Source organism: Propithecus coquereli, unplaced genomic scaffold, assembly GCF_000956105.1.
Source record: "Propithecus coquereli isolate 6110/MARCELLA unplaced genomic scaffold, Pcoq_1.0 Scaffold150, whole genome shotgun sequence".
In the NCBI taxonomy this organism is placed as follows: Eukaryota; Metazoa; Chordata; class Mammalia; order Primates; family Indriidae; genus Propithecus; species Propithecus coquereli.
Window position 1 is genome coordinate 1769081 of NW_012139414.1, and position 14623 is coordinate 1783703.

Below are 14623 nucleotides of genomic sequence, written 5' to 3' on the forward strand. Positions count from 1 at the left end.
CTCTTTTTGGTCATTTCATTAAGTTTAGTCCATTCTTCCAGGCTTAGCTCATAGTCCACCTCCTCCTTGAAGCCTTTCTGGATTGATGTAGGCCATGGGGGGCTCCTCCACATTCCTGAGGTGCTTAGGATGGAGGTGGGAGCTCAGCTAGGAAGGCTTTGGCGACAATAACATCGTATCCATCAAACAGCAGATTAAACTAGTAGAGATTTCCTTTCCTCAGGTGACAAGAAATCTGGAGGTAGCTGTGATTGGCACTTAGTTCAGTGGCTCAAGGTCTCAGTGCCAACACCTGTGTGGTTCTCCTTGCCACTCCCTCATGATTGCAAGGTGGCTGCTGAATCTCCAGCCATCACATTCCCAACAGGAAGGAAGAGGAAAGGGAAGGGGGATGGTGCCAGCAAGTTTCTACTGCTGGCAACTACCCATAGTCCCCTAGGAAGGAAGTTTTCCCCTCCATGATAGTGGATGCAGGCACCTCTTAGGTGAATATTTTGGTGGTTTGGTTTTTTAATTTTTTAATTAAATATATTCTCTTTTGAAAAAAAATCTTGAAAAACGTTTAGGAAAAGCCAAGTCCTCTGGACTGTCCCATTCCCAAATCCTGGTCTCTCTTGGGCTGTGGTCAGATTGTTTCCACTGTGGCCCCTCGTGGCACAGGTGCTAATGCCAGTGTTGCCCCCGGGGTGCTCAGTCTATAGGTCTTTGGCACATCGCTGGGGTGTGGGAGCTGGAGGGGCAGGGGTTGACGGTGGCTGTTCTGTTCTCCTGTTCCCCCCACCCCCCAGGAGCCTGAACGAACTGCGAGTGTTGCTGCTGGAAGCCAATCGCCACTCCCCAGGGCCCGAGAGGGACCTGAGCCGCGAGGTGCACAAGGCTGAGTGGCGGATCAAGGAGCAGAAGCTCAAGGACGACATCCGGGGCCTTCGAGAAAAGCTGACGGGGCTGGTATGCAGGGGATGGGGCGGCCTGGGGGCGGGGTGCCAGGGCAGGGCTGGAGCTGCCCTACTGTCAGGCCATGGAGACTGGTGACCTCCTGGGGTGACCCCAGGGACAGCCAAGTCACAGGGAGGATTTAAAATGCCCTAGGACCAGAGGCAAGGTCAGCGACGTGGCAGGCGGAAGGGCCCTGGGCAGCCCCTTTTGCGGATATCATGGCCGGCTGTGTGGCAGTCTGGGGGTGCAGCTGGGGGCAGGCCCCCGGCCCTCAGGGTTCGGGTCTGAGGGGCATCACTCTGGCTGCTCACGCAGACTGCAGGTGTCGTGTCACTTGGCCTTCAAATCTTGGCATGTCTGGCCACAGGGGTTTGGTTCCAGCACACTGCGTGGTCCTCATGGCTCTGTGATCTGAGAGTGACTCAGGAGGACTCGGCCTTGGGGCTGGCGGGGACCGGGGAGTTCGCACCCACCCGGGGCCTTCCCAGAGCCATGTGGGAGGCGGGCAGTTCTGGGCTCAGCCTCCTCCCCACGGGGCACAGGTTGGTCAAGTTTATGTGCGCATCCCCCACCCCCGGGGGGGTGCCCATCTGTTCCCTGCGCTGTGCCCGGCGCCACGGGGAGCTGGGGAGGGCGTGGTGGTCGGTCGAACCACCCAAGGGGAGGAAGGCTCTGTGAGGAGGGGTTTGGCTAGAGGGTCAGGGCGGGCAGGACCGGGCAGCACGTCGGGGGGTGGGTTCATGTGGAGTGAGGAGGCAGCTGCCTGGGCAGGTGCAGCTCTGGGTGCCCCGTGGGGCGGCTGTGGAGGGAGGACACCCCTGTAAGAAAGTGGGGGGCGATGTAAGAAGGAAAGAAGGGAGGGGGCCTGGATTTCGGACCTGGAAATTGTGGAGCGTCTGGCAGAGCCTGGGAGTTCGGGGCAGGGGACCTGCAGGGGAGGGAGAGAGACTGAGGGACATCCGGGAGACGCCCAGGCCTGGACCCAGAGGTGCGGTGGGGCCAGACTTTCCCGCCTAGAGGTAAGACCCCTCCCCCCAGCACACACATGACATGTATGTGCACATGCCTGTGTGCACACGTACTCTTCCACTCTCCTGCTGCTTCCAGGACAGAGAGAAGTCCCTGTCGGATCAGAGGCGCTACTCCCTCATCGACCCGTCCTCGGCGCCCGAGCTCCTGCGGCTGCAGCACCAGCTGATGAGCACGGAGGACACGCTTCGGGACGCGCTGGACCAGGCTCAGCAGGTGGAGAAGCTCATGGAAGCCATGAGGAGCTGCCCCGACAAGGCCCAGGTGAGCCACAGGCCAGGCCAGGTGACCAGGAGGCAGCCATGGGGCAGTGTCCCTGGAGAACCCCAGGCTGAAGGGAGCGGGGAGGAGGCCGTGCGTTCTGGGAGGCCAGGCCAAGGGGTCTGTACCCTGAGGAGCTCAGACTGAGAGGTGTGGCCCTCAGAGGTGGGGGTCCCTGGAGCCCCAGCCTACAGAGGTTGGGGTTTGGAGCCCACGCCGGTCGCACTGGGGAGACCTCGCCATCTAGTGGGAGAACCAGGAACTGCTGCCTGGTGCACCTCTCTCAGCATCTCCTGCCGACTTTTCCAGACCATCGGCAATTCCGGTTCTGCAAACGGCATCCACCAGCAAGATGAAGCTCACAAACCGGCGGTAAGGGGCGCCCTGGCCTCCCCAGGCCCTCCCGTGCAGGCACCTCTCTGGGGAAAACCCTGAAAAGTCACTAAAACCGCAGACGAAGCTGCATTGCACAAGTGTGCAGTGGGGCCACGGAGGAGGGGCTGGGCAGTCAGACCTGATTCAGTTTCCGTCCTGTGTGGGCCTTGTTACCTCCCTTCTTAAAAACCTTCTTACTGTAGCGCATTAGAGCCTGTCTTAGTCCGCTTAGTGCTGCTCTAAAGGAATGCCTGAGGCTGGGTAATTTACAAAGGAAAGAGGTTTATTTAGCTCTTGGGTGTGCTGGCCAGAAGGTTCAAGGTTGGGCATCTGGCGAGGGCCTCTGGAAGCTTCCACCACAGCAGAAGGCAAAGGGGGTCAGCTGCATGCAGAGATCACGTGGCGAGAGAGGAAGAGGGGGAGGTGCTGGGCTCTTTTTAAACAACCAGCTTTCGAGGTGACTAATAAGAGCAAGAAGTCACTCAGTCATCCACACTGTAGCAATGCTGGTGTGGAAACTTCTGGAAAAAATCCAAAAATGTATGAGGAAGAAATGCTCACCAGTGGCCCTCCTGCTCAGAAATGACCTGGCCTGGGAACCCTGGTGTCCTCTAAGCAGTGTCCTTCCTGAACTTCCCCAAGCATGTGTGTGTGGGTGTGTGTGGGTGTCTGCACTCACTAAAATTTATTCGTAACCCCCAAATCAGTGCTGTCGGCCCTTTCGTGGTCATTCGCACGCAGGCGCAGAGAGGCGAAACTTGAGCTGCCCCGCGAGCGCTCCTGCCTGAGGTTGAGCACGGCGGCCTCTGCCGCCTCGTTTCAGCTCTCACACAGTAAACAAGCGTCCTTTTCACAGTCGGTGTGCGCCACGTTTTCATATTTCTGTGCTTTTTGTGGGCGATCTTGCTGTTGAACGTGGCCCTGAAGCACAGTGCGGAAGTGCTGTCCAGCGTTCGTCTGCGCGGGCCGGCTGTCGCATGCCTTACAGAGGAAACACGTGTGTGCTAGATAGGCTCCGTTCAGGCGTGGGCTGTCGTGCCGTTGGCCGCGAGTTCAGTGAATCAACTAGAGACACTAAACGTGGCGACTTTAAGCAGAAGTACGCATAAAACACGGTTGTGTTTTGATTGGTTGATGAATGTGTGATTAGAGGCTTGCGAGACCCTAACCCTATATTTTCACTGGAAGCAATGGGTCAGGGTTCCATGATGCAGTGTTCATGGTGACTTTCTAGAATAGAACTACTGCAGATAACAAGAATCATTATTATATGTGTGTATATGTACATATCTGGGTGTATATATTAACTTTTTATTTAAAAATCATTTCAAACTTACAAACTAAAGTGAAAGCACGTAGAACGTTGTATAATGTATACCGTTGACCCATACCGTGTTGTTAATACACTGTCTTTGCCCTTTGCTCTCTCTGTGTGGATGTGTGGATGTAATAATACAATTTTTTCTGAACCATTTGAGTATAATTCCATGTGTCGTGGCCCTAAACACTTCAGTCCCTATTTCCTGAGCGAAGGACAGACTTTCACGTAACCACAGTGGTTACCAGCCTCAGTAGGTGTAGCAGCGATACGAGATGCGTATCGAACCCACTCTCCAAACTCCAGTGTTTTCAGTTCGCCCAGTAGGGTCTCCGGGGCTCTTCTTTCCGAGTGCGGGATCCAGTCTAGTGTTAAGTTGTCTTACCGCATCCAGTCCTTACGTCTCTTAGTCTTGTTTGGTCTGGAACATTTCCTCCACTTCTCTTTGATTTTTATGACATTGACTTTTTTTGTCCAAGATCATCACGTTTTATTAAGTCAGCACATTTAAAAGGTGTGTCCTGGGGTGGAGACAAAGAAGGAGGCGTTAAAATATACACATACGTAAACAAGTACCTCTCGATGTCACCAGGACCGAAATCACCACGTGCAGATCTGTCTCGAGTACAGGGGGACGCGAACACCTACCAGATCCGATTAACTAGGCTGGGGGGTGGGGGGAGTGGATGACCACACAGGACAATATAAATGGGCCTGGGGGGTGGGGGTGGACGGTCACCTATCCAGAACCCATAATCTAGTTGGCGGTGAGATGAGGAAACCGTATGATTCAGACATAAAGGCAAGAAAATAATGTCACTCCCAAACTGCACAAGTGAAGCACAGACACTGGCCAAGGGGATATGACCACGTAGTCTGATCCCGGAACTCAAGGACAGAGTATTGTTCCCACACACTGCAGGGGGAGGTGAAGAATCACCCCTGTTCTGGGACTGCGAAGCAAGTACCCTAAGACACAGCCCTAACGGGGTCAGCGCCCCCCCCAGGCCAGGCCTTACTGAGGCCAGGAGCAGAGACAGCCCAAAAACCCCCTCAGAAGCCCCCTCAGTCTCAGCCAGAGCCACCTGTACTCCTTGTACCTGTGTGCCCAACCCACACCCTCCGCTGTCGGATGCGGAGCGGTGGCTCCCGGTCCAGCTCCATCCGTCGCCAAAGCTAGCTGGGTAGGACTGAGACTCCCGTGAACCAGGGAGATGTCATCCAAGCTGGGGGATGTGAGGCAGTTCCCCATCTTCTGGGACTGGAATGTTTGATCTGGGGGAGGAAGAAAGCAGTGGTGGGGTCAGCCTTGGGCCCCCACCCCCAGGGGCTGGCATGACCCGGGGGGCGGGTGCCATGGCTTGAGCTCTGGCAACCCTGTTACTGTTCCCCAAGGCTCCTGGGGACACTTGCTGACCAAGCCCTTGCTCTCTCTAGGACAAGCACTGACCCCGCAGGACACGGTGGATCGGCCCAGTCCACACCAGAGCTCCAGCCAGCTGCCCGGCGATGCCCCCTCCAGGCAGGGGCCAAGACTGTCACTTTGGAGACAAGACAGTGTTTGTAACAATAACGTACTCGCCACCGTGGAAAATCCCCCACCCCAAAACCCCTGCCAGACCAGGAAGCTTCCTGAAGCACAGCCTTCTACAGAGAGCGGTACAGCCCTGGCCCGGCCCGGGGCCTTCAGCCTGGACACGCGGCAGCTTCTGGAGTTTGTATGGGAAGGCGGAGGTGACCCAGGCAGGCCCTTCTGCCCGGAAGAAGCTGCCCTGAGGACCGTCTTGGTGCCCTGGGCGCTTCCCTGCCTTCCCCTTTCTCCCCTCCTCCCCCAGGTTCCCTTCAGACCCCAGAGGGGCCAAGGGAGGCCCAGCTTCTCTGCAAGCCCCAAGGAGGGAAGTCCAGTCTTTGGGAGCCAGGTGGGGCTCCTTCTCTGCGGCCCATTCCTGGCCAAGGCGGTCCCCAGGGCTTCTTGTCCCCACATGCTGAGCCTTTTTCAAACAGTGGTACAAGTTCCCCTCAGCCGGTCTGCCTAGCCGGGCCCCGAGGTTCAAGGTGTTGGGAGCAGGGGACAGGGTCTTTCTTGCCCCACCCCAACACCAACACACTTACACTCCAGGCTGCTGGCAGAGGGTGTTCGGAAGGCCAGGAGCCACAGTCTTGGGAAGTCTGGAAGCCCCTCCCTCACCCCCCACCACAACCTTGGGCAAGCTTAGCTGGGGGCGGGCACGTTTTGACAAACGTCAGTAATATGGTGTCCTCTGGGCTGACTGGATGTTCCAAAATTGGGCCTCCCACCTGCAGATACACCCATGCAGGCCTTGGAGTACACACCCTGTTCTCACGTACACACACACTCAGAGGGACCACGTACACACACGCGGCCATGTGGGTGGCGGCATTTGCAGTTACCCACACCGAGGCCACGCTGATACGCTTGGGTTCCAGGACTAAGGCCCAGGCCTGGGAGGGCTGTGCCCACAGACACTACAAACATTCCGCAACCTGGAAGTGCACATACGTGCCCAGGGACATGCAGCCAGGCAGTCGGGTGTGCGCCTCGCACACTCATCAGAACACGCACATTCCGGTAGCCCCTCCCGGTCTTCCTGGTCCCTGCGCTCACGCCTGTCTCCTGCAGCGGGGGAAAGAGCTCTAGGGCTGTTGGCGGTGAGGAGACCCAGCCGTCTCCCTGTCTTCCCCTCACGCCTGCTCGAGCCTGTGTGTGGCCGAGCATCCCCCGCCTCTCCTCGAAGGGCCACAAGTGGTTTATTGCCTTGTCCCTCGGCATCGGTGCAGAGGAGCTCAGGGAGTTTCCACGTAAGGCGCCCCCTGCTGGGGCCTAGAGGGAGAAGCCTGGTGCCCCATTCTGGCTTTGCCATGGTGCACGGGTTGGGGGCGTTGTTCATAGGAACAGCCCAGGTCGCCCGAGAGTGCTGCCAGGTACGGGTAGGTAGTGCGCACGTTCTGGCCCAAACGCAGCCCATCTGGGGGACCGCAGGTCCCGTCGGCCCCCTTCCCACTCCCCGTTGGCTTTCGGTAGCTCTCGCATGCAGTTCTATTAACAGCAGCCTAGAAACGATGCTTTAGTGGCCTAACCCAGAGTCAAATACTGCTCTTTCCAGCAAAGGCCGGCAGCTCTGCCTCACCCGCAGAGGCACTCATTAGTCTACTAACAGCCAAAGGCCCCCCACCCCCACAGGGCACTGGGAGGGGCGAGCCCCTGGGCACGGGCGCACGGGTATCCTAGAAGCGATTTCCCCGTGAATGTCAGCCTGCCAGCGTGGCCGCCCCGGCGTGGCCCCTCCCAAGTCCTTCCCGCTCCCCTCCCTTCCCCACAGTGGAATTGTTGAAGTGTGGCGAGTCTGTGCTTGGGACAATAAAGCTTGTGACTGAGGTCCAGGACCCCTGCAGTCATCTGGTCTCTCCGTGGGCGCCTTGGGCTCCCCAGCCTCTCCCAGGTCTTGGGCCCCTGGTGCCAGGAGGTGGCCCCTGACCTGCTCTCTGCTGCCAGCTAATCCTGCTCAGGTGCGGACAGCGGGGCAGGGCCTCGGAGGGGCTGGAGGTGAAGGAGTCCCGGGGCGGAGATGTCCTGTCCCAGGAGAGGAGGCCTAGCAAGGGCGGCAGGGACCCACGGGCAGTGAGGGCAGGCCCAGAGAGGGCGCACCCCGAGTTTGCATTCGGATCTGAGCGTGAGAAAAACAACGAAGACAGTCACGGGTCAGCTAGCACACATTTGATGAGTCCGACGAGAACACTTCCAACTGAAGTGAGCGAACCCCGTTTCCTGCAAGCTTTCTGTGGGTCAGACGAACAGCACAGCCGCTGCCAGCTTCGCAGTCAAACAGGCTCTGCAGCGGGGCTGCCTCCCTGGGAGACCCCGCGAGGCCCCCAGGATGAGCAGTTGAATGTGCTCTCAGGAGCTGCGTGAGCAGTGTCCTAGAGGGGACGGTGGGACAGTGGCAGGGAAAGTGAGAGTTTAAGGGAGGGGCTGTGTGTGCAGGTGTGGACGGGGCTATGGGGACCCACGAGCGACTCTGGGGGGCCATTACTGCACCAAGGGGCGAAGCGAAGCAGCTGTCACTGGAACCAGGCAAAAGGCACAGCTGGGGACAGGCCGCCAGCAGGCAGGTGGTGCAGCCCAGTAGGGAAGGAGCTGGGGGAGCAAACACCCGACCCCTCTCTTCCCTCCTGCTGGCTGAGCCCGGGACAGAGGACACAGAGTGGATCTGGGGTGTGGGCAGACCCGGGATAGATTTAAGCAGCACCCTATTCTCTGGGCTTCTGCTGCTCAGAATAAATGCTCTCCGTCCTTCCAGAACGTACCTTACCGGCCCAGCATTTTGAAATTCACAGAGCTGCAAACAGGAGCCTTTCCTCTCACGACTTAGCCCACACCCCTGTGACCTGTGGTCCCTTTCACTGGACCAGAGGTGCTGGGTTGGCTGAGTCACCCTGACCGGCGGGCGGTGACTGAGGGTGCTCAGCGTGTCACCCTCCCTGGTGAGCATTTCCTCAGCCCTTTGACCTTCAGTGGGCACTCCACGCCAGGGACGTGGGGTCAGAGAAGAGCGAGGTCCCCACTCACACATGCTCCGGCTGCCATTCCGCGTAACTGTGTTGACAGCCCTGGTGCGGGGAGGGAGCGTAAGAGGAGCAGGCGGCACTGTCCGGGGCCGTGGGGCGCCTGGTGCACCTGCGAGGCCTGGGCGCAAGGCTTACCTGTTACAGTCCCAGGTCTGGCATCCTGAGCCCTCGTCTACCCAGGGTCTGAAATTCAGGATGGAGGAAAGGAAGCTCGAAGAGGATGGGGTCCTGGGGGTGACAGATTCACAGAGAGCTCCAGCCCTCAGGGAGCTCATAGCCTCAAAGGCTGGAAGACCCCCCCATGTGGGGGGACTGGGGGTGCTGTGTGCAGTGGGAGGGCTGGAGGGCAGCATGGGCCCTCCAGAGGCAGCAGCCAGGAGGGGTGGGGTGGGGTCTCTGACAGCACCACCCTGGAAAGAGCTCAGGCCCTGGACACCCTTGGGGTCCAGCCCAGCCCGCCACCCTCTGGCTCATGGTCTCATCCACTCCCCTGAGCCTCAGTTTCCTCATCTTTGAAATGGATGAAATAAAACAGACCTCATGCACTATGGGGTCTGAGTGGGACCCTGCAGAAACCCTTAGAATGGAGGCTCTGCCCAGGTGGTTTCCTCCCCACTCCCAGCGTAGCAGGGAAGGTGCGAAGCAGACAGGCAGGGGACATGCGCTGACACGTCACAGGAGCCTCAGAGCTCAGTGCAGCAGGTGGCCCTGCTTTGAAGCATCAGGAGCCAGCGGCAGGCAAGGGTCTTCCCCCTAGGCCTGGGGTTCCCAGAGGGCTGGGAGCTGGCTGCTCTGGACACAGAGGGTGCCCCAACACCATCCCTGGGATAACTTTTCTTTCTTAATTTTTTAATATTGACATCACTTTAGATTTACAGAAGAATTGCAAAAAATAGTGGAATTCCCATATGCCTTTCCCATCCCCCTGATGTCAACATCCTGCAGGCCGGGCGCGGTGGCTCACGCCTGTAATCCCAGAACTCTGGGAGGCCGAGACAGGAGGATCGCTTGAGTTCAGGAGTTTGAGACTTGCCTGAGCAAGAGCAAGAAGACCCCGACTCTACTAAAAATAGAAAAATTATCCAAGCACGGACCGCAGTGCATTGATCCAAACTAGGAAATGAACGTGATGGATACGACACCACCTGCCAAAATACGGGCTTTATTTGGATATCCCCAGTTTTCCCACTAATGTCCTTTTTCTGTTCCAGGATCCCACACTGTATTTATTCATTGTGTCTCCTTAGTCTCTCCAGTCTGTGACAGTTCCTCAGACCTCCCTTGTCTTTCATGACCTTGACATATGTGGAGACCCCTGCCCAGCTATTTTGTTAAATGTCCCTCAGTTTGGGTTTGCCGGTATTTTCCCCTGATCGTACTGAGGTCCTGCATCCTTGGGAAGGCGGCTCAGAGGGCATCAAACCCGGGGAGACCTGAGGTTGACACGTCTAATTACTGGTGACTGTAACCTTGATACTGCAATAAAGTGATGGACGCCAGGATTCTCCACCACGAAATTACTTTTCCCTCTGTATAATTCATAAATATCTTGAAGGAGATACTTTGAGATGTTTTAAATCTCATGCTTCTCCTTAAACCTTCACCACTGAGTTGAGCATCCATCCATGGATTGTGCTTGCAGCCATTAGCGCTGTGATCATTGTGATTTTCTAGCTTCTTCGTTCTTTCTACATCTATCCGCTGGAATTCTGGAAGGAAGGGCTGTCTTTTCCCCCCATTGGTCCAGTTCATAGCAGCATGGACTCGTGGGTATTTTGTGCTTTGGGTGGAATCCAAGTGTCTCAGTATGTGCCTCGTTGCTCAAGTTTTCTAGCTTTGGCCATTGGCAGCTCCTTCAGCTGGTTCGTCTGCCCCTTTGACACACCCTCATCCTTTGGTTTTTCAAGTACTTGTTTACTTTTTGGTACTCCAGGATGCCTCAGGCTCATCCTGTGTTCTCCCTTCCCCAGCCCTGGAACCAGCCAATGAGAGATGAAGGTAAAGCACAACCAAGGGGCAAAACACCAGATTATTGAACTTCATTAAAATTTAAAACTTTTATGTGTCAAAGGTTACCCACTGAATGTGAGAACATGTTTGCAAATCACATAAAAGCCTAATATCCAGACTGTGTAAGGAATTCTTTCAACTCAACAATAAAAAGACTAATAACCCAATTTTTAAATGTGTAGAGGATCTGAATACACATTTCTCCAAAGAATATACACAAATGACCAATAAACACATGAAAAGATGTTCAACGTCACTAGTCATTAGGGAAATGCAAATCAAAGCCACAAGATACACTAGGGTGGCTAAAACGTTAAGACAGACGATAACAAGTGTTGACAAGGATGTGGAGAAATTGGAACTCTCCTACAATCTTGTGGGGATGCAAAATGGTGCAGCTGCTTTGGAAACGTTTGGCAGTTCCTCGAAACGTTAAACGTAGAGTTATCATATGACTCAGCAGTTTTACTCCGAGGCATATACTCAAGATAAAACAAATCTACACAAAAACTTGTACATAAATGTTGATGGCATTATTCATAACAGCCAAAAAGTGGAAACCACACAAATGTCTGATCAACAGTTGCATGAATGAACAAAAGGTGGTATATCCATATAATGGAACATTATTTCGCCTTAAAAAGGAATGAAATACAGGTACATGCCGCAACATGGATGAACCTCCAAAGCATCACGCTACGTGAAAAGAAGCGGGACACAGAAGGTCACTTAATGTCTGATTCCACGTATATGAAATATCCAGAATGGATAAATCCATGGAGGCAGAAGGCGGCTCGCTGGTTGCCAGGGACTGAGGGGAAGAGGAAATGGGGAGAAACTGCTTAATGGATACGGGGTTTACTTTGGGGTGATGGAAATAGTTTGGAACTAGATAGAGGTGGTGGTTGTGTAACATTGTGAAAGTACCATTTACCACTGCGTGCCTCTACGAAACGATTCATTTTATGTTCTGTGAACTTCCCCTCAATAAGTCATTTTTTAAAAAAAATATTACATTATTTGCTAAGGTTTCCACACGTGTGCCAGTGTGGTTAGGAGTTTGATTTGTTATTAACACCAAACTGTATTAGGAATCTTCATTAAATGGTGATGCGTGAATATTTTTATTGGTTCAGGTAATTTCAGGGGAAAAAATCAATCGGTGCAAAGTATCATGTTAACAGAATAAAGGAGGAAAAACCCACCAAGAACTATTTCAGCAACCACACTAGACTGCAGGGGCGGAGGGCTGGGCAGGGGTGAATGGATCTGTTTGATGTCACTTGCTTCAAAAGTTGTGAGGAGCTGAACGTGAATACAGGGGCAGACTCAGCCTGTTCGTTCTCCCCAGCAGTTCTGCTGTGCTGTAAGGATGGTAACTAAGGGATGAGTGGAGAGAGATGCGACGGTGTCGATATCTGGTATTATCTATCACTCAGTGTCACCCTTACTGTGACATCTGAGGCCGAAGACAGTGACGAAACTGTCCAGACCCTGCTCAAGCTTCCCCACAGGGAAAAATGCCCAGATGGAGGTCCCATTTATGAAATATTCTCCCAGCAAAATCTAGAAGACAAGGATTCCTCAGACGTTATAAAATCATAAACATTATGGGCGGAAGAACCCCGGGCATGGGGGTGATCTTCAGTGTCAGCCGTGCAAGAAAAATGACATGAAATAGTAGATCAGGCAGAACCTGGGAGAGAGGAAGACGAGGAATCCAAAGCAAAGACAAGGAACAGGAGCCGCCAAGCAGCGACTTCCCGGCATGCCAAGACAATCGAGAATCTCTTAAGTTGGAAGGCCAAGTTGGACGCGGGACTCTTGGAAATGAAAAGAAACGAGGGAAGGAAGAACAATAAGCAGGAAAAGTAAACTAGGTGGGACACATGATCTTGACACGTCTGATGTTTGGTTCTTGGTGGACACTGCAGACGGCGTGGAGGTGGAGGAGTCTTTGCTCCAGGACGCGGTGACTTGGAGACAGAGGAGGATGAGGATGGTCCAGATGACAATGCTACTGACCCGAGAGTGACACAGTGACTAATGGACCAATGGGTGGTCCCCATCTGCCGGGAGGCTGCGGCTACACTGAGAGGGCTTTGATTTCCTGTTCTTTTTGTATAAGAAAAAATAATTTCCGGGAGAATATTCTTCAGATAACTTTCACCGTTGAACTTAATAAACTGACCTTAAAATTTCAAATAGAAGGAGAAAGCAGGAGGACTTCCAGTGGAGGGTGGAGAAACCAAGACGCGGCCTTTCCCAGCTTTCCAACATGGCGACCACGGAGACGGTATAGACACCAATTTCACGTTGGATGTCACCTGGGATGGGACGCAGTTGGGGGCTCCAGGGGAGAGGAGCTGTTCATACCTAAGATTTCAACAGAATTAGTGTTGTTATTTTTAAAGTGTTCTTTTAAAGTATTTTTTTTAGATGTTTGGGATATTTTATAGTAAGATTTTATTTTTCTTTTTTGTCAAGGTGTAACTTACATGCAGGAAAGCACGAAAATATTAGGTGTCCAGATCAATGAATTTTTCTGTAAATATACACCAGTGTAATCGCCACTCAGATCAAAATAGAGAACATTTCCAACTCCAAGCAGGCTCTGTTGTGTCCCTTCCCAGCCCATACTCCACCCTCCACTCCAAGAAATAATGACAATTTCCACCACTGTCACCATAGATGGATTTTGTTTATTTTTGACCTTGATACAAATGGAATCACACAGTATGTACTATTTGGGGTTTGGGGTTTTTAGCTCATCGTTACATCTGTGAGATTCACCCCTTTCTTTTCTCATTGTTGTGTAGTCCATTATGTGAATATACCACAATTTACTTATCCATTTTCTTTTTGATACACAATTGGGTTTGAAAATATTATATAATATACCGGTCGAGACGATGAAAAAGATGAAGGTTCTTAATGGCATTGTGTGATACAGTAAGATCGACAGATGACCTGAAGCCGGGACCTGGGAGGTCTGATGACATTAATCAAGCTTGTCATCTTTCCCTCCACTGTCCCCTGGCTCAGGCCACAGGGAGACCCGCAAGTGTGCTGGGAAGTGGACTAACCCAAGGGGAGCCCCGCAGTCGCTGTGGAGACGGGAGGCTGAGCACAGCGCACACCCAGGGGCAGACTGAGCACTCCGTTCATCTGGAAATATCAGAAGGGTGGACCAAACATGTGGACAAAGAGGAGCCCCTTTCTGTGTGCTTGCGCTTACTGAGCTATCTCCAGATCAGAGAGTCAGCAGAGGGGGAGAAAACCCAGCAGCGTGGAACCTATAAGGCTCCTGCAGAACAGAGGAAATGGACAGGGTTTGGGAAACCCGGAGCAGAAGAGCAAACCTCTGACAACAGGGCAAGGTGCAGTCCAGAACTACCGGTGTGTGCCTCTGGAGGCGCTAGATTCCATTATTTAAAATTTCCTGGTGATAGACTTTCTCCTGATTTGCCAGATGAAATATACGTGCTTCAAAGCACATAGCCACGCTTGAAGGAAAGCACCGGAAACCCCCAAGGGGCAGAAACAAAGAAGATCCAAAACCCCAGTTGTGAACTGACACTCAAGCCACAGCTGCCCTGGGGCATCCGCTGGTGTCGAAACCTGAAGGCTTGGGATGTAACAGCCACAGCGGGGCTCAGAGAACAAGGGCTGGCTAAGTGGAAAATTGGAACCCAGACGCCTGCCAAAGTCAGAGACGACAGAGCACAGCCTCCTTAGAAGTGTGGGCTGGAAACTCTTAGCCTTGGCAAAGGGAGGGGACAAGGAAGCTCGTATCTTGGTCCAGACTCTGAGTTGGGGGGAAGAAAGTCATAGGAGAATGTCTAACAGCAAAACTCTCCAGAAAGATTGGAGTTTGAATTTGTATCATTGGGGTGGTTCAGCAAATGCTAAGCCAAGAAATTACAGCACTCCTGGGACAGAGCGCCCGGCAGAAGCAAATGCAATTCTGCCGTGACGGAGGGACTGTCATTGCGGGTTGTGCAGGATTCTCACTGAACCTAAGCTCACAATCCAAAATTTAAAAATAAACAAAGCCAAAGCCAACAAAACCCAGTAGAAAAAGAACTTCAGAGACTGGAATTGTAG

General features: G+C 53.6%; 1 protein-coding gene across 1 annotated transcript in view; it reads left to right on the plus strand.

The window, feature by feature from the left end:
• The window catches only part of CLIP2 (CAP-GLY domain containing linker protein 2), a 52649-nt gene extending 47281 nt beyond the window's left edge, over positions 1–5368 (plus strand). The window contains exons 12-15 of the mRNA XM_012640241.1: positions 789–948; positions 2044–2229; positions 2536–2598; positions 5357–5368. Of these exons, the coding sequence (XP_012495695.1) occupies positions 789–948; positions 2044–2229; positions 2536–2598; positions 5357–5368 (421 nt within the window). The remainder of the gene's footprint in view (positions 1–788; positions 949–2043; positions 2230–2535; positions 2599–5356) is intronic.
• The last annotated feature ends 9255 nt before the right edge of the window (positions 5369–14623 follow it).